This window comes from Ranitomeya imitator, chromosome 3 (assembly GCF_032444005.1).
Source record: "Ranitomeya imitator isolate aRanImi1 chromosome 3, aRanImi1.pri, whole genome shotgun sequence".
Taxonomy (NCBI): Eukaryota; Metazoa; Chordata; class Amphibia; order Anura; family Dendrobatidae; genus Ranitomeya; species Ranitomeya imitator.
Window position 1 is genome coordinate 822,623,702 of NC_091284.1, and position 19,347 is coordinate 822,643,048.

Here is a 19,347-nt window from a genome sequence, read left to right on the forward strand (position 1 = left end):
GAGCGGCCTCTGATGATATCACAAGAAACACAGGAGCAGCCTCTGATGATCTCATACCAGACACAGGAGCAGCCCCGATGATGTCACACCAGACACAAGCGTCCTCTGATGATGTCACAAGAGACACAAAAGCGGCCTCTGATGATGTCACAAGAGACACAGGAGCGGCCTCTGATGATGTCACAAGAGACAAAGGACCAGCCTCTGATGATGTCAAAAGAGACACAGGAGCGGCCTCTGATGATGTCACAAGAGACACAGGAGCGGCCTCTGATGATGTCACAAGAAACACAGGAGCGGCCTCTGATGATGTCAAAAGAGACAGAGGAGCAGCCTCTGATGATGTCACACCAGACACGAGTATCCTCTGATGATGTCACAAGAGACACAGAAGCAGCCTCTGATGATGTCACACCAGACAAAGAAGCAGCCTCGGATTATGTCAGACCAGAAACGAGCATCCTCTGATGATGTCACAAGAGACACAGGAGCAGCCTCTGATGATGTCACACCAAACACAGGAGCAGCCTCGGATGATGTCACACCAGACACGAGCGTCCTCTGATGATGTCACAAGAAACACAGGAGCAGCCTCTGATGATGTCACAACAGACACAGGAGCAGCCTCTGATGATGTCACACCAGACACAGGAGCAGCCTCTGATGATGTCACAATAGATACAGTAGCAGCCTCTGATGATGTCACAATAAATACAGGTGCAGCCTCTAATGATGTCACAATAGATACAGTAACAGCCTCTAATGATGTCACAATAAATACAGGAGCAGCCTCTGATTATGTCACAATAGATGCAGGAGCAGCCTCTGATGATGTCACAAATAGACACAGGAGCAGCCTCTGATGATGTCACAATAGATACAGGAGCAGCTTCTGATGATGTCACAATAGACATAGGAGCAGCCTCTGATGATGTCACAATAGATACAGGAGCAGCCTCTGATGATGTCATAATAGATACAGGAGCAGCCTCTGATGATGTCACACCACACACAGGAGCAGCCTCTGATGATGTCACACTAGACACAGGAGCAGCCTCTAATGATGTCACAATAGATACAGGAGCAGCCTCTGATGATGTCACAATAGATACAGAAGCAGCCTCTGATGATGTCACAATAGATACAGGAGCAGCCTCTGATGATGTCACAACAGACACAGGTGCAGCCTCTGATGATGTCACAAATAGATACAGGAGCAGCCTCTAATTATGTCACAATAGATATATGAGCAGCCTCTGATGATGTCACAACAGATACAGGAGCCGCCTCTGATGATGTCACAATAGATACAGGAGCAGCCTCTGATGATGTCACAATAGATACAGGAGCAGCCTCTGATGATGTCACAATAGACACAGGAACAGCCACTGATGTTGTCTCACCAGACAAAGGAGCAGCCTCTGATGATGTCACAATAGATCCAGGAGCAGCCTCTGATGATGTCACAATAGATACAGGAGCAGCCTCTGATGATGTCACAATAGATACAGGAGCAGCCTCTGATGATGTCACAATAGATACAGGAGCAGCCTCTGATGATGTCACAATAGATACAGGAGCAGCCTTTGATGATGTCACAAGAGACACAGGAGCAGCCTTTGATGATGTCACAAGAGACACAGGAGCAGCCTCTGATGATGTCACAATAGATACAGGAGCAGCCTCTGATGATGTCACAATAGATACAGGAGCAGCCTTTGATGATGTCACAAGAGACACAGGAGCAGCCTTTGATGATGTCACAAGAGACACAGGAGCAGCCTCTGATGATGTCACAATAGATACAGGCGCAGCCTCTGATGATGTCACAATAGATACAGGAGCAGCCTTTGATGATGTCACAAGAGACACAGGAGCAGCCTCTGATGATGTCACAATAGATACAGGCGCAGCATCGGATGATGTCATAATAGATACAGAACAGACTCCGATGATGTCACAATAGATACAGGAGCCGCCTTTGATGATGTCACACCAGAATAAGGAGAAGCCTCTGATTATGTCACAATAGACACAGGAGCAGCCTCTGATGATGTCACACCAGACACAGCAGTAGCCTCTGATTAAGTCACAATAGATACAGGAGCCGCCTTTGATGATGTCACAAGAGACACAGGAGCAGCCTCTGGTGATGTCACAATAGATACAGGAGCAGCCTCTGATGATGTCACAATAGATACAGGAGCAGCCTCTGATGATGTCTCACCAGACACAGGAGCAGCCTCTGATGATGTCACAATAGATACAGGAGCAGCCTCTGATGATGTCTCAAGAGACACAGGAGCAGCCTCTGATGATGTCACAATAGATACAGGAGCCGCCTTTGATGATGTCACACCAGACACAGGAGCAGCCTCTGATGATGTCAAAACAGACACAGGAGCAGCCTCTGATGATGTCACAATAGACACAGGTGCAGCCTCTGATGATGTCACAATAGATACAGGAGCCGCCTTTGATGATGTCACAAGAGACACAGGAGCAGCCTCTGATGATGTCACAATAGATACAGGAGCAGCCTCTGATGATGTCACAATAGATACAGGAGCCGCCTTTGATGATGTCTCACCAGACACAGGAGCAGCCTCTGAAGGTGTCACAACAGATACAGGAGCAGCCTCTGATGATGTCACAATAGATACAGGAGCAGCCTCTGATGATGTCACACTAGACACAGGAGCAGCCTCTGATGATGTCACAATAGATACAGGAGCAGCCTCTGATGATATTGGAGCGCCCCCAGATGCAGGGCCACGAGTTCTCGGTACCGGGCCTCTCTGGTTCGGTTCTGTGGCTGTCACGGTGGCTAGACCCGGTCCATGACCCTGCTAAGGGGCGTCCAATAAAAGGTGATAGGAGTCTGTCAAGGTTTCGCGACGCCACCTGTGGTGTTCGGTCAGGGTGACCGACACTGCTGTGGGGTCCACTGGGGTGATGGAATGGCAGCTAGATGGAATACCTTCCCACAGGTGAAGTATGTCCCCAGGGCTTCCCAGTAAGGTGGATGGTGATGGTGTGAGGTGCAGTCAATAACGAGGACACAAGGTTGCAGTCTCTTTACTGAAGACTTCAGGATCCGCAATCCAGAGCACGTTTAACAGGGCTATCTGAGACCGGCCGGTCTGATGGTCACTTCCAGAGTTCCCTTTGCAGGTGGAAATCAGTGCCTACCACTAGCGCCTGTGTGTTGTAGTGCTACCCTGCTGAGCATTCGGAATAGTCCTCACAACTGCTGTTCTTGTTTGTTCGTTCTTTCTAATTCTCTCTCGCTTGTTCCAGATGTTACTAGTTTCTCGTCCCCCAGGTATGTTATGGCTAGGACGCACCCAAATGACGGGAAGGCGTGGAGGCCTTCCGGGACCCTAGAGACGCCCCTCTCCACGCGTTGCCCCCTATGTCTTCGTAGGAAATTTAAGGTAGACAGCCAACCTATAATTAACTGTCCTGCGGAGTTCGAAGTAAGGCCTAGAGTCAGTTACTCCCGCGGTTTTCCGGCCACCGGCTACACACCTCAGTAGGATGTTGCCTCGGTCTCACGGCACGACTCCTACTGGTCCTCCTTTGTGCTCTAACTCGTTTCTCACTGTTCCACAATATCCTTCCCTTCGTGTCTCTCTCTTAGGATACTGCCGCGGGGTGTGCAGGCGCGGTTCCGTTACTTTCTGCTCTGTTCGCTAGGCACCTGCCAGGTTCCCACGCCTGACAGGGACCCCCCTGTGCCTTCTCCCTGCAACACCCCCTGCCACGGGATGTTGCCTGAATCCAACCCAGTCAGCTTCTGACTAACTTCCTATCCAACCCCTAGTTTTATCAGTGTGAGGAGTGGCCCAATAAATAAAGCCTTTTGCTCCCCCTAGTGGCCGGAGTGTGAAGTGTAATGTGTGCTGGTGATACCTGGTCAGGAGAATTCCTTCAGTGCCATCAGACGTACCATCACTCCCCTTAGTGGCAGAGTGTCATACTGCAACGACCAGATCTCTGGGGCGCTGCAATATCACAATAAATACAGGAGCCGCCTTTGATGATGTCACAATAGACACAGGAGCAGCCTCTGATGATGTCACAATATATTCAGGAGCAGTCTCTGATGATGTCACACCAGACACAGGAGCAGCTTCTGATGATGTCACAATAGACACAGGAGCAGTTTCTGATGATGTCACAATAGATTCAGGAGCAGCCTCTGTTGATATTTCTATGAAAAAAAAACAAAAGTACGCATATTTGGTATCGTTGCATCAGGAAAATTGTCCCACCAGTTAACCCCTTCAGCGAACACCGTAAAAAAAAAAAAATAAAAATGCTTTTTCATCAAACCGCCAACCAAAAGGTGGAATAAAACGGAATTCTGTAAATAATAATGGTATTAATCAAAATGTCATCTTGTCCTGCAAAAAACAAGCCGCCATACAGCTCCATCAGCAGAAAGAATGAAAAGTTATAGCTGTCAGAATAAAGTGATGCAAAAATAATAATTTTTTTCTATAAAATAGTTTTTATTGGGTAAAAATGCCAAAAAAGTAAAAAACAATATAAATATGGTATCGCTGTAATTGTACTGATCTGAAAACTAAAGCTGCCTTCAATTTTCCACTTGCAGAATGTCATAAAAAAACAATTCCTGAATTACTGGCTTTTGTTCAGTCTGCCTCGCAAAAATCGGAATAGAAAATGATCAAAAAATGTCATGTGACAAAAAAATGGTAAGCCATAACATGACTCTGTGGGCCAAAACATGGAAACATTATAGCTGTCTAAATATAGTGAGGTGAAAACTAGTTTTGGAAAAAAAAATGCGTCGTTTAGCGTGTGACAGCAGCCAATCATAAAAACCCGACATAAATCTGGTAGCGCTGTAATTGCATCGACCCATAGAATAAAGTCATAAATAAAGAATAAAACAAATTCTTCAACTGCTGTTGATTTTTTCATTCTACCTCCCAAAGATCACAGTAAGGCTCAACTCACATTTATCCTGCTCTCTGCCCTGAGCGCTTACACCGGGGTTTCCATTTAAATCTCTGAGATACGTGATTCAGATGGAACCTCTAGCGGAAGATTTCCTATAATGAGGCACATGGAAGCACTGTGGAGTCGACACTGTCTGACCTGTGATCTGGCGGTGTCCGTCTTTTTAGGCGTGCATAAAAGCGCAGTCGACCACAGTTTCGTGCACCTCTGGAAAGGACAACACTGAACAGAGGCCAGATGGAGTCCAGAGTAACTCTGCTACCTCATTTTAGTGAATGGATCCCTTGGAGGTTTCATCTGAATCACGTCACTCAGAGATTTAGATGGAAACCCCAATGTAAGTGCTCAGTGTAGAGCCCCGGATAAATTTGATCCCAAATGTTGTGTAAAATGCTCCTAACATGATGTCAGTTTAACGATTTGAACTTTTGTTCTTTATGTCGCACCAGCTCTACCCATGAAAGATGTTATTATTTGCCCAGTTTGCGTACGGTTACGTGATTTTCTTCTACAGTCTGGTTTGTTTACATGTTTTATGAAAAATTCCAATAAAAATGATGTATTAAAAAAATAGCTAACAAATACTTTAAATCAATTCACAAAAAAAGCAAGTCCCCACTCAACTCCATCATCTGTCAATGGTTAAAAATAAAAGAGGCTTCCACATTACTGGAAGTCCATGCAAAGCAAAATGGCTCCTTGCTGCCCAAAAGAAATCCAGTGAATTCTGCACTCCCAAATCCAATTGCACCCCTCCCATCTGAACCCCACAGTGTGAATAGACCAAATTTATCACCCCCATTTTTGTCATTTCTGTAGCAATGACAGTCTGCCTAATTTACAGGTACATATCTCCAGAAGCATGAGCTGGCTACTACAACGTACTGGTCACTATAACGTACTGGTCACTACAACGGCAGTTTGCAATTTTCACTCCACAACATTCATTGCTGCTACGTTCTGGAAAACACCCCTGGAGTCAAAATTATCAATACATCTGTAGATAATTCCCAAAAGGAGTTTAATTTCCAAAATGGGGTCATTTGATGTAGTATTCTGCTCTTCTAGCACTTAGGGGCTCTGTATATGGAGTCCGCAAACCATTCTAGGAAATTCTGTGCTCCAGGAGGCAAATAGTGCTTCATTCCTCCAGAGACTCGCCATGTGGCACAACTAGATAAATTCCTCACTGGGTCTAGTTTCCAAAATACTGTCACTTGTGGGAGTTTTGCACTATTTAGGCACACCAGGGCCTCTCCAAATGTGACATGACACCCGCAGACCATTCCATCAATGTCTGCATTCCAAAACGTCACTCCTTCTTTTCTAAGCCCTGGCAAGCGCCCAAACAGTAGGTTATTCCCACATGTGGGGTATTTGTGTACTCAGGAGAAATTGCACAGCAAATTTTGGGTTCCATTTTCTCCTGTTACCCTTGTGAAAACTAAGAATTTACGGCTAAAAGAACATTTTTGTGTGAAAATGTTGAATTTATTATTTTTATGGCTCTACATCATAAATATCTGTGAAGCACCTGGGGGTTATGAATAAGAAGCATCACATCGAAACACGTCAACCTTGATATTCAATTTCTTGTGGGACTTTCTCCTCCGATATTTTATACAGTCATTGTTAAGTGTGAATTTTTCCCTAGAATCATGTTATAAAGATGGAAATAAAACTAGAGATTTTATTTGAAGTGCTGGTGCCATCTTTTCCCTTGTCCCTTGATTTTGGGATCCTGTGCACTAGGTGAGCTGAACATCTTTCTTTTCAATGTTACTTGAGGGTTCAAGGTGCTCACCACACATTTAGATACATTGCATGAGGGGTCTAGTTTCCAAAATGGGACTCTCCATACGCGACATGGCATCCACTAATGATTCTAGCAAATTTTCAATTAAAAAAAGTCAAATGGTGCTTCTTACCTTCTAAGCCCTGCTATGCGCCCAAACAGTAGTTTTCCTCCACATGTTGGGTATCGGCATACTCAGGAGAAATTGCACAACTAATTTTATGAAGCAATTTTTCCTGTTACCCTTATGAAAATGCTATATATGGGACTAAATATATTTTTGTGGGAAAAATTTGATTTTTTTTTATTTTTATTTCTCAATGATACAAACTTCTAAGGGTTTATGGTGCTCATTGCACATGTAGATAAATTCCTCGGGGGTCTAGTTTCCAAAATGGGGTTACTTTTGGGGCATTTCCACTGTTTAGGCGCATCAGGGGCTTTAAAAATGCGTCAAAGTCTGCATTCAAAAATCTCACTCATTTCCGTTAGAGCTCTGCTGTGCACCCAAAAAGTAGTTTTCCTCTACATATAGGTTTCAATGTACTCAGGAGAAATAGCTCAACAGCTTTTGTGGTCCTTTTACCTTCTCCTGTTACCCTTGTGAAAATAAAAAAAAATTGGTGCTAAAATAACATTTTTGTGGAATTTTTTTTTTATTTGCATGCCTAAACGTAGGTCAATTTGTTGAGGGGCTAGTTTCCAAAATAGGGTCATATAAATAATAGCTTTAAAAATGTGAAATGATGCTCCTTCCTTTCCAAGCTCTGCTGTGCATGCAAACAGTGTTTTTCCCCCACATATGGGATTTCTTAATGCTCAGGAGAAACCGAACAACACATTTTGGCTCCATTTTCTCCTGTTACTCTTGTGAAAATAAAAAAAAATTGTTCTAAAATATATTTTTTTATGTAAGGCTTCTTTTACACTTACTGTGTTTTTTGCGGCCCGTTTATTGCGGGCCTTTTTTGCGGGCCGTATTGCTGCAAATTTCACAGTCTGCTTCAGTATCAGACCACAAAAAACTTGCGGATCGCCGTTTCTTGGGTTTCCAATACTATGGCAAAAGTAATGGGAAAAAAAACGGCGTTCTGTTGATTTTCAATGGGGGCCGTGTCTGTAAGCCGCAAAAAATATTGAGCAGGCTCGATATTTTTTCACGGCCGTAAATATGGTTCTCACAGCCATATCACGTACGGCGCTCCATGGAATTATTGGGGCCCGTTTTTGCGGCCCCATAAAAATTTATTGGGGATGCAAAAACGGGACGCAAAACCACGGTAAGTGTAAAAGAAGTCTTAAATGTTCATTATTTTCTTCCATATTGCCTCACCTACTGTGAAGCACCTTAAGGGTTAATAAACTTCTTCAATGTGGTTTTGAGTACCTTGAGGAGTGAAGTTTTTAGAATGGTGTCACTCTTAGGTATTTTCCATCATATAGACCCCTCAAAGTCACTTCAAATGTGATGTGGTCTCTGAAAAAAATGGTTTTGTAAATTTTGTTGGAAAAATGAGAAATTGCTGGTCAACTTTTAACCCTTATAACTTTGTAACAACAAAGAAAAATGTTTAAAAAATTGTGCTTATGTAAAGTAGACGTGTGGGAAATTTTCTTATTAAGTATTTTGTGTGACACGACTCTGATTTCAGGGCATCAAAATTCAAAGTTTGAAAATTGCGAAATTTTCCACATTTTTCACCAAATTTCTATTTTTTTCACAAATAAACGCAAGTCATATTGAAGAAATTTTACAACTATCATGAAGTACAATGTGTCACGAAAAAATAATTAGAGAATCAGTGGGATCCGTTGAAGCGTTCCAGAGTTATTACCAAAGTGACACCAGTCAGAATTGTAGAATTTGGCCTAGGCCTCGACTAGGTTTACGCTCTGTCTATTAGACGGCCATAATAAATGTACGCCAATGGTTTTAATAAAGTCTGAAACCCTCTGGGCAGAAGAACAGAGAAAAAACAGGAATTCCAGAAAACGCTCATCTGTCAATGATTTGTGCCACTTTACACGGATGTTGTGTTTTGCTCAAAACTCCGGGGGTTACTTTAAAAACAGCGTATGGGTTACCGAATACTTGGACCAAAGGGCTAAACATTCAGGTCCAAATTACTACTTGTGTTGAAATACACACTACCCATGAGGTCATCGAAAGAAAGGAGAGCCATGTCCTACCGCACATCTCACTTGTCAAACATCACGGTCGATTCCAGTGATGTCTCAAAGTCAACAAATCCTCATACGAACGTTTCCAATTATCTGGCGAAATTATGGAGCTGACCACTCCTAATACTCTCCGAGCTCCGTGCGGCTTTCATCTTCCTGTCATGTAATCTTCTTTTTGGTTTTGATATAATTTGAAGAGATTATTTTCTAATAAATATCGTTTTAGTTCTGAAAAACATTTTTTTTGGCCCCCGATTCATCATTTGCAAGTTTGTTTTTTTTTAGGTGACTTTTCGTCTCATGGTATTTGGTGCGTGCTTTCAAATGTTGCACGTTTGTTCATGAATTTTGCACAAAGTCAAAAATGTTTTTTTTATTTTTGTCTTTTACCTTTGTAGAGGAAAAAGTCCCATGAACTATTACAATGTCTCAAGTTAGTCTTCAAAAGGGCAAAAATAGAATTAGACGGATTTTCCACTTTACTAAGGTACTGGAGTACAATTGAGCAAAAAATGTTTAAATATTTCGAAAAGTCACAATTGAGGAAGTATCTCGATAAGTTAAACCATGTCTACAATGCCGAACATAAAAAAAAGACAAAACCAAGGAAATTTAAAGTAAAAAGAGGTGCAAATTAAATAATGAATAAAGCGCTGACATAAAAGTCACTAGTAAAGCTATTTTTACTCAAGAAAAAAGGCGTAAAGACAACAATACATTGTGCGGCTTTTGTTTTCTTACGTCATGGCTTTGAAGTTGACATATTATGAATATAAACTGAATAAGTTGAAGGAACTTTGAAATGCCGGCTGGCACCTGGAACAGCAGATCTGGATGTGTCGGTCAGCATCTCGACTGGCGTTGAGCTGGATATCCTGGACAACATGTGGAACAGTGTAGAGAAAGGGAGCTAGATATACATGGAATTATGTGGAGCAGCAGAGACGGTTACATTGGTACAGCAGAGCCAAGTGTGCAAACTGACACTTTGGAACAGCATAGTCGAGAATGCAGAAAGAAACACAGTAGAGCCAAATATACAGACAGGTTCCTCGGTAGAGGGAAGACAATGAAACTTAACTTTTATTATTCCCATTAAAATATTCCAAATGTGTAATGGATCGCGGCATTGTGCTCAAAAACCCGGGAAATCGGATTAATAGACTGAACTTATGTTTTATTACTATTTCAGAAATTAATGGAATTACTGTATCTTTTGGGGCATAAACATATATTGAAGTTTTTCCACATCCAGATCATACTGCATTGATTAATTTAGCGCGGAGACGAGTACTTTGGAACAGCAGAGCCGAGTATGCAGACAACGTGGAACAAGAAAGCAGAGTGTGTGGGATGGCAGAGAAGAGTTTGTCAGACGGCACACATTGCAAGATGTGTATCAGAGCACAGTAATAAAGCAGAGCTGGGTTTGTCCTGCAATGTGGTAGCCAGAAAGACGCAAAACTACCTGAATACTCAAGCGTTACTGCACCACCAGAGCTGAACCAAAATAGCCTTGGGGAGTGACCCGTGCAGTCTTTTCCCTCCTCTCATTCCAAACTTATTTTCTTCTCTTTTTACCTTCCTTTCTTTACCCCCTTTCGTTTTCGCTTCTCTTGTTTCTTTCTTTCTGTCTTTCCTGCCTTCATTTTCTTCCTTTTCTTTCTTCATTTTCTTCCCGCCTTCATTCCTTTTCTTCCTGCCTTCATTCCTTCCACTCCTCTTTGTCATTTCGGCTTCCATTCTTTCTCTTTCTTATTTCTTTCAATTTCTTTCTTTCTTTCTTTCTTTCTTTCTTTCTTTCTTTCTTTCTTTCTTTCTTTCTTTCTTTCTTCCTTTCTTTCTTTTTTCTCCCTTCCTTCCTTCCTCCCTCTTCGTCCTTCCTTTTCTTCCTTTTTCTACTTCTATACTTCCTTCCTCTTTGATCTTCCTTCCTTCTCCTCTTTTTTTGTTTTGCATTATCTGCTTCCCTTTGTTGCATTTACCCTTCATCTCATCTTTTTTCCTTCCTTCCTTTTTCCCTCCTTTCTCTCATCTCTTCTTTCCTTCCTTCCTCTTCTTCTTATACCGTATGTCTACATTTACATCTATCTTACCCCTTCCTTCCGTCTCTTTTCCTTTCTTTCTCTTCTTTCGCCTTCTACGTTCAGTCTTTACCTGCGGTTCGGTCTGAGATCTCGGCGCTCCTGCCTAATCATGTCTCTGACCTCGGCAGGAGAGAGGTGTCCATCTGCTATTTCCGCTCCTGAGACCTGAATGTTTTGCTCTTGGCTTCCTCAGGTGTAATTATGTTCTACACTTACAGAAGTTGAATTTCCACTTGCGAGCACATTATGTAATAGTCTTTATCTACACAAGTTTGTTGGAATTACTGAGGTGTTGACATATCCCTCGGAGTCTCGGGGGCCCCCGCAGCCGCTATCAGATGGGTTCCCATAATAAACAAGGACTACAGAACATTATCCATCGCTTGTATTTATGCCGTGTGCAATATATCAAGCCGCGGCGATCCCACTATCCTGAGATTACTCTCGGCCAACACGAAATCCAAGGCTCTGTATGGAGTCCAAAGGCATAAAAACGCCATTACTGCTCTACAACACCCGCATTTAGCGGTCAGTGCGATGCAGCGGCGCACCGTGTGAGGACAGGCGCTTCCCTAGAGGATCCAGCCCCTTCCGTTATGTAGTCTTTATATCACTCATTAAATTATTACTATTTCTCACACATCCAGCAATTCATGCAGAAGGGATGTATGGACTGTCCTCGTGACCCCGACATTCTGGTAGTGACCAGTCATGTACTAGAAAAGGGGCTTCACATATTAATGTCACGGGTTTTGTGGGGTCACTTGTGTATAAAGGGTAAATGTAGATTTAAAGGGCATGAAAACTTTGGAATCATCGTTTCTTTGCATCTAAATTGGAAGAAAAAAAATCTTCTTTGCAAGCCTGCCTTGATTAGGGAACGCCTGCCATGTTGTGTATATAGGTTCTATGCAGATCTATGTGTCTCCATAGTTACAGACTACAAATAGACCCTTGCGTAGTCTGATCTTACGGTTACACTCACTTTTATCTGTCCTCTAATCCTTAATAATATATGTTTAGTAGGTGAAAGGGAGTAGGAGCCGGACAACACAAGTTACCCAGTTACCAAACCAGTGCTGACGAATACAACGTAACTATGTGCTATAGGATCCCGACCTAGAAGTCAAGTGAATCAACCCTGGTGCCCATGTGGTTAGTTAATGCGGTGCTAAATGCCAGTCATGCACAGTCCTGAAAGTGAAAATATGCAACACCCAATTACATTGATCTGGTCCGATGGGCGGCGTTTTGTCTTCATTTCTCCACCCCATCCGTCCCGGTTGTCCGCAACATGTTAGAAAATTAGAGTACTTGTTCTCCATAGTTCACGCTTGCACAATGCAAACTTCGCTCGCGCACGCGCAGTATGCTTTGCCCAACTGTTGGCAAAGCCGAAAAGGATTACTGCGCATGCGCCCGCGCACTATGTCCCAGAACACAGCGAAATACTTCCGGGACTTAGTGTGCGGGCGCATGCGCAGTAATGCTTTTTGGCTTTGCCTGCAGCTGGGCAAAGCATACTGGGCGTGGCCGAGCGAAGGTTGCATTGCGAACGCGCGAACTATGGAGGACAAGTACTCTAATTCTCAAACATAGGGACGGATGGGGTGGAGAAATGAAGACGAAATGCCGCCCATCGGACCGGAAAAAAGGCATTTACATATCCCGCCAATTTGAGGTGACAGATTCCCTGTAAAGTGAATGTTCTGTCAGAAAAAAAATGTCGAAATCAGGTTTTTGTGTTACAGGTATTTAAAAAAGGCATTTTTTCCATATAATAATGTTTTGTTTTTTTTAAAGTTAGTAATCTTGCAATTTTCACACTGGCCACTGGGGCTATTTCATATTTTTTCAGAAAGATTTCTCAGCCATTTACTTTTCATCATAGACAGGATTACAATGACTGATAACACCTCTATATACAGTAGAGAAAACAGGATCCACCATTCACAATAGGTGATGTCACTGCTCACCTCCTCCTCCTGTACAATGACTGTTAACACCTCTATATAGAGCAGATAACACAGGATCCACCATTCACAAAAGGTGACATCACAGCTCACCTCCTCCTCCTGTACAACGACTGTTAACACCTCTATATACAGCAGATAACAAGGGATCCATCATTCACAAAAGGTGACATCACAGCTCACCTCCTCCTCCTGTACAATGACTGTTAACACCTCTATATACAGCAGATAACAAGGGATCCATCATTCACAAAAGGTGACATCACAGCTCACCTCCTCCTGTACAATGACTGTTGACACCTCTATATACAGCAGATAACACAGGATCCACCATTCACAAAAGGTGACATCACAGCTCACCTCCTCCTCCTGTACAATAACTGATAACACCTCTATATACAGTAGATAACACAGGATCCACCATTCACAATAGGTGATGTCACTGCTCACCTCCTCCTGTACAATGACTGTTAACACCTCTATATACAGCAGATAACACAGGATCCATCATTCACAAAAGGTGACATCACAGCTCACCTCCTCCTGTACAATAACTGATAACACCTCTATATACAGTAGATAACTCAGGATCTACCATTCACAATAGGTGATGTCACAGCTCACCTCCTCCTCCTGTACAATGACTGATAACACCTCTATAGACAGTAGATAACACAGGATCCACCATTCACAATAGGTGATGTCACAGCTCACCTCCTCCTCCTGTACAATGACTGATAACACCTCTATATACAGAGAATAACACAGGATCCACCATTCACAAAAGGTGATGTCACAGCTCACCTCCTCCTCCTGTACAATAACTGATAACACCTCTATATACAGCAGATAACACAGGATCCACCATTCACAAAAAGTGATGTCACAGCTTGTTGTAACATATTGTGCTGTTATCCTGGATGGTAGAGATGCAGGATAATTGAACAATGATGTTTTCTGATATGTTGATTACACATTTTCCAGGCCAGCCAGTTTGTTGACTTGTAAAACAGAGCAGTAAAAACGTTTCAAATTGATTAAAAAGTTAAAAAATGCGAGTCAACCTCATCACATCTTTCTCTTGACCTCTGGATGCTGGCTTAAAGGACAAAAGAGGATATTCACTTCTGTAATTTCATGCAGATATGCATGCAGACAGTCAAGAGATGCAGAGATGAAAAGAATCAGAGACGCTTTACAAGACAGCAGACAAGACATCATGGCTCCATCACGAGGGGCACAGATTTCACATTCTTCAGGATGCCAGCTTAGGGGACCACAGTCCCGGCTGTAAGAATATGGATCTGCTCCATTGACCATTACTGAACCTGTGGATACATTTGGGGTAGTCAGAATTTGGACCCACCGGTCATCTGAGACCCATGGAGATGTTCAGAGAAACCAGGTTGTGACCCTCTGGTCAATGCACTGTCAGCTTCCTAAGCTTGTCATTATCTCCTCTCTGTCCATGACACAGTTGGGGTAGTCAGCACTGGAAGATCTCAAGTCACAGCTGCTCTTATCCCAGCGAATCAGCGGAAGGGTGAGACTCTGTAATGTGCACCATCTTGGGTATTTTGCTGGGACAGTTATTTGTGTTATTTCTTGTTTTGTGGCTTAATAAAGTATTGCCACACTGTTTTACCCGCACCTTGTGTTGTCTGAGTTATATTATGCCCATGGAGTGCCCTGTCAGGGCAAGGGGTTACTCGGTACCAGGTCCTGCGGTTCACAGGGGGATGTCACGGTGGCTGACCCGTTCCGTGGCCCAGGGATGTCCGTATAAAATGGAAAGGTCTTTAAAGGAATAAAGTCTATGTTCGTGATGTCACCTGTGGTATTCGGTCAGGGTGCTTTAAGGGGTCCGCTGGGGTGATGTTATGGCAGCTAGATGGTATACCTTCCCACAGGTGAAGTGTATCCCCAGGGCTCCCCAGTATGTAGATGGTGAGAGGCGCAGTGAAGAACGAGGACACAAGATTGCAGTCTCTTTACCTTTACTGAAGACTTCAGCATCCACAGTCCAGAGCACCAGACCACAAGACAGGCAGAGTCCGGCCGGTTCAGAGGCTAGTGAATAATAATAATAATAATAATAATAATTCTATTTATATAGCGCCAACATATTCCGCAGCGCTTTATAAATTATATCAATCTGAACAAATGAGTTTTTAGGGCACAAAAACTCACAAATAATAATAATAAATAATAATAATAATAATAAAAAAGGTTATTCTCACCCTCCGACGTGGCATGCTGTCCTCGGCAGTGCAAGCGGCAGGTTCCGGTGCCAAGGATGCCATGCGAGAAGGACCTGCCATGACGTCACGGTCATTGTAAATAGGATCAAAATCTCCCCCTGGTGGTCTGGAGTATGAATATGTTGCATGTTTGTGATACCTGGATGCAGTTATCCTTCCTTGCCTCCAAAAGTAGCATCACTCTCCCCGGGAGGAAAGCAACATTACTGAGACGACCAGGACCCTGGGGAGCCGCACCCATGGTGAAAGGAGAGTGGGTGTTCGGTGAGAAGATCCATGGTTCATGAGGGTTCAACTAGCGGACTATGGCACCCTCTGACCGCCCATGTCTCCACATCATGTCTCCACATCCAGTCTCCAACATCTTCACCTACTGGCTTGCCACACCCAAGTTTTTAGACCATGTTGTACACCACCTGTTCTTCCACACCAAGGAATTTGACTGTCCACCTCACCAGGTGACACAACGTTTCTCAATGGATATATAAGGAGGACTCATGGACTTCAGCAGCACTTTCATGGTCTTCGGCAGGTTTATATTGGCACAATCTACATTACTTTACTTCTTTGTTCATCATTTAGAACATTTTTTTTATAATTCTGCCTTTCCTAAAATCACTCTCCAGTCCATTTACCCCCTTTTTCAGGACGCGGAGGGGGTTAAGCCGTTTCTTTGCACGCCAGCATGGAACCTCGCTTAATGCACGTCTGGTGTGCTGGTGATGAAGCCTTTCCATGATGTAGTAACCGTGGTTAGAGAAATCTGATTGTGTCGGAGTATGAAAACACAGCAGTCCCAGTACAACAAACTCAGAGACCTGTAAAACAACAGATGCCGCGCTGGTGACGACTAAATGGATTAAGATTACAACCACAGAAGGAAATACCTGCACAATAAAATGTTTCGCTGAAGGCGCACAGGAATCTGATGGGTCTAACAGGTGTGTCCAAAGCCAGAATATGAAGCCTTTACTACAATGACTTGATTGATGGCAACCTACTGGTTCAGTATATCTAGATGTTGCGGAATATATACGCACAGTTGCATTCTCATTTCTCCGAAGACCAGATGGGCGGAATATTTGGCACCTTGTCTTCTCTAGAATTTCCTTTTCCAGATCCTCACTAGTATTCTGTACTAATGCCATTACATGTCTTTTTTTCTCCAGTATTGTTCAGATCCAGAGGTACGTTAGGGGAAACTTCATGCAGAAGTTTCGAGCGGAGATACATTATAAGATAACATTGATGAAGTGTGGCCTCTTCTTTTTTTCCAAAGTGACAAAGAGACGGAACCTATTTGGAACTGTTTGCCAAAATGCACCATTCGTAGTCTGATACAACGGGCCATAAATATCAAAAGAGCTTGCATAGAAGGTTGCAAGGTGACGGGCACAAGGGGGCATTCTTTGCGTCTGGAGGAGAGAAGGTTTTTCCACCAACATAGAAGAGGATTCTTTACTGTTAGGGCAGTGAGAATCTGGAATTGCTTGCCTGAGGAGGTGGTGATGGCGAACTCAGTCGAGGGGTTCAAGAGAGGCCTGGATGTCTTCCTGGAGCAGAACAATATTGTATCATACAATTATTAGGTTCTGTAGAAGGACGTAGATCTGGGGATTTATTATGATGGAATATAGGCTGAACTGGATGGACAAATGTCTTTTTTCGGCCTTACTAACTATGTTACTATGTTACTATGCATTCAGGAGTGTACCTATCTTAGATCTGTGGACGATATATTTATGATATGGGCAAGCACAAAGGAAGAACTCAATTAATTTGTAACCTATTTAAATATTTCCAATACAAGAAAATATGAAATTTACATCACACTATGGGAGCAATGAATTAGACTTTTTAGATGTAAAGGTAGGTATTGTCGATGGACAATATCATTACTAAAACTTACCGCGAGTCGGCATCTACAAATGCAGTTCTGTACTTTAAAAGTGCACACCCAATGCATACCAAACGGTCCCTTCCGCACAGTCAGATGTTAAGATGACGGAAAATTAATAACAATGACAATAACTTTCAGAACCAGGCTAATGATTTAAGAAAACGATTCTCGAAGAAAGGGTACCACCCCGCCATTGTTTAAGAAGAAGAATACCAAAAAGCTTCTCAATTTTCACAATCAGAATTATTAGCTAAAAACAGAAATAAAAACAGATTCATGGTAAATCCACCGAAGAAAAAAAATGCAGCAATTAGTCTTTAATTTCCAACATAGCCCAATGGATAACATAATCCATATGGCGAGTCATAAAAATTGGCATATGCGTAATAGAGATAAAGACGTACATTATATGGGTTTATTAAAGCCTATATTCTCGTATGAGAGGTGTCAAAATTTGGGGATACGCTGGTCCAGAATAGGATACTGACCACACCTAATAATTGGTTAAAAAAAACATATTCCTGATGGAAATCATAAATGTGGTAATTGCCCTAGCTGTCATTTACATGCTACTATGAACCCATTACGCATACCATCGATCTCTAATTCTGTCACAGATTTCATTTCTTGCAAAAATAAATTTGTAGTGTAGATTATATTTTGTCCATGTCTTTTTTATTTCATAGGGAAGACGATCAGACCATTAAAGACCAGATTCCGGGAACACTATCGTTCTATAAGTTCTGGCAAAGGTTCCTTGAAGTAAACATGTACAAGAAAGCACCACTCTAATCCTAAATCCCTAATATTTGCAGGTCTTAAACTGGTTAATGTTCCACCCCAAGGTGGTCACCACAACAGACTTCTACTAAGACATGAAGCAAAATGGATCCTAAAGACAAATGCACCAGGACCGCTAGGTCTGAATGATAGATTGGATTTTTCTGTGTTTCTATAGAATATTTTCCTCTGTTTATTTGTGATTCTCTGTAATTGTTTTTTCTTTGGATCACTTCACATGTATTTGCATCCCCTATAAAAGACTGTTACTTGTGCTAGTTACTCTCCTGGACCCGTAGAAGCGTTAGAACAACGCGAAACGGCCGTCGTCCACATCTTCCTCCCTGCACCCCCCTGAACTCCCTGCATACCCTGTCCATGTCCTGAAATATCGAATAAAAGGACTTAATTTTCATCGAAATGGTGAGTGCCACTTTCGTTATTCTTCTGCCCACAGTGTAGGTGCAGGAGGTTCAGGATACATTCGGGAGCATACTTACCTCTTCCAAGCTGTTTTGCCTACGCCAATGTTATTAGTTGCAGGGCTTGGGCAAAATACGTAGAAGTGAATAAAAGCCTGGGACATAATTTTTCACCAAAGATTGTGCACACAGGCAGTATTCATGTGTATAACATGGCAGGGATTAAACTACTGGTCTGTAATATGGGCACACGTCACTATGTGGATGCACTAAGAAGCAATACTTCTCTGGACAATTCCCATAGCAGGGATCTCACTGAGGTCACCGCAGTTCATCCGCAGCCTCAGTGACCGGAGGTAACCTTGATGATGTCACCACTGGTCTCTGAGGCTGCATTCGCAGCAGTTTAGTCACCAGTGGTTCTCAGCCAGGACGGTCGCATCTTGGCTCTGTCCAGTTTGAAACCTGTTTATCCCCCAGACATGGATCACGGCGTGGGACAGAACGACATACAGGTATGGTATATTGTTGTTTTTTATTTTAGTTTTATTACAGGAGAGCAAGGACTTCGGTGGAATAGGTTTTTGTGAGTATAACTGTGTTAGTTATTTTTAAATAAAAAAGTAAAAGTGGGTTTAGTCTTATTTCTAATAAAGGGCTTTATTCTGGCTGTGTATTTACAATACAACTATAGTATTAGTAATGGATAGGTGTCTTATAGACGTCCCTCCATTACTAAGCCATGGGCTTGATGTCACCTGACAATGCAAAGGTGACATCAACCCCACAAATATGAACCTCACTTGCCACCGATACAGGGCAAGAGGGAAAAGCCGGGCAAAGTGCCAGAACTGTTGCATCTAATAGATGTGCCTTTTCTGGGCAGCTGTGGGCTGCTGTTTTTAGGCTGGGATGGTCAATATCCATGGCCCCTTACCAGCCTGAGAATACCAGCC

At 42.8% G+C, this 19,347-nt stretch overlaps 1 protein-coding gene across 1 annotated transcript; it reads left to right on the forward strand.

Moving 5' to 3' along the window:
• Window positions 1–810: 810 nt before the first annotated feature.
• LOC138671792 (uncharacterized) lies at window positions 811–17,981 on the forward strand. The gene is made up of 6 exons (XM_069759928.1): window positions 811–1,180; window positions 1,275–1,907; window positions 2,099–2,785; window positions 3,301–3,325; window positions 16,459–16,476; window positions 17,876–17,981. Exons 1-6 carry the CDS (start codon window positions 811–813, stop codon window positions 17,979–17,981), a joined length of 1,839 nt encoding a protein of 612 aa, XP_069616029.1.
• Window positions 17,982–19,347: the final 1,366 nt, after the last annotated feature.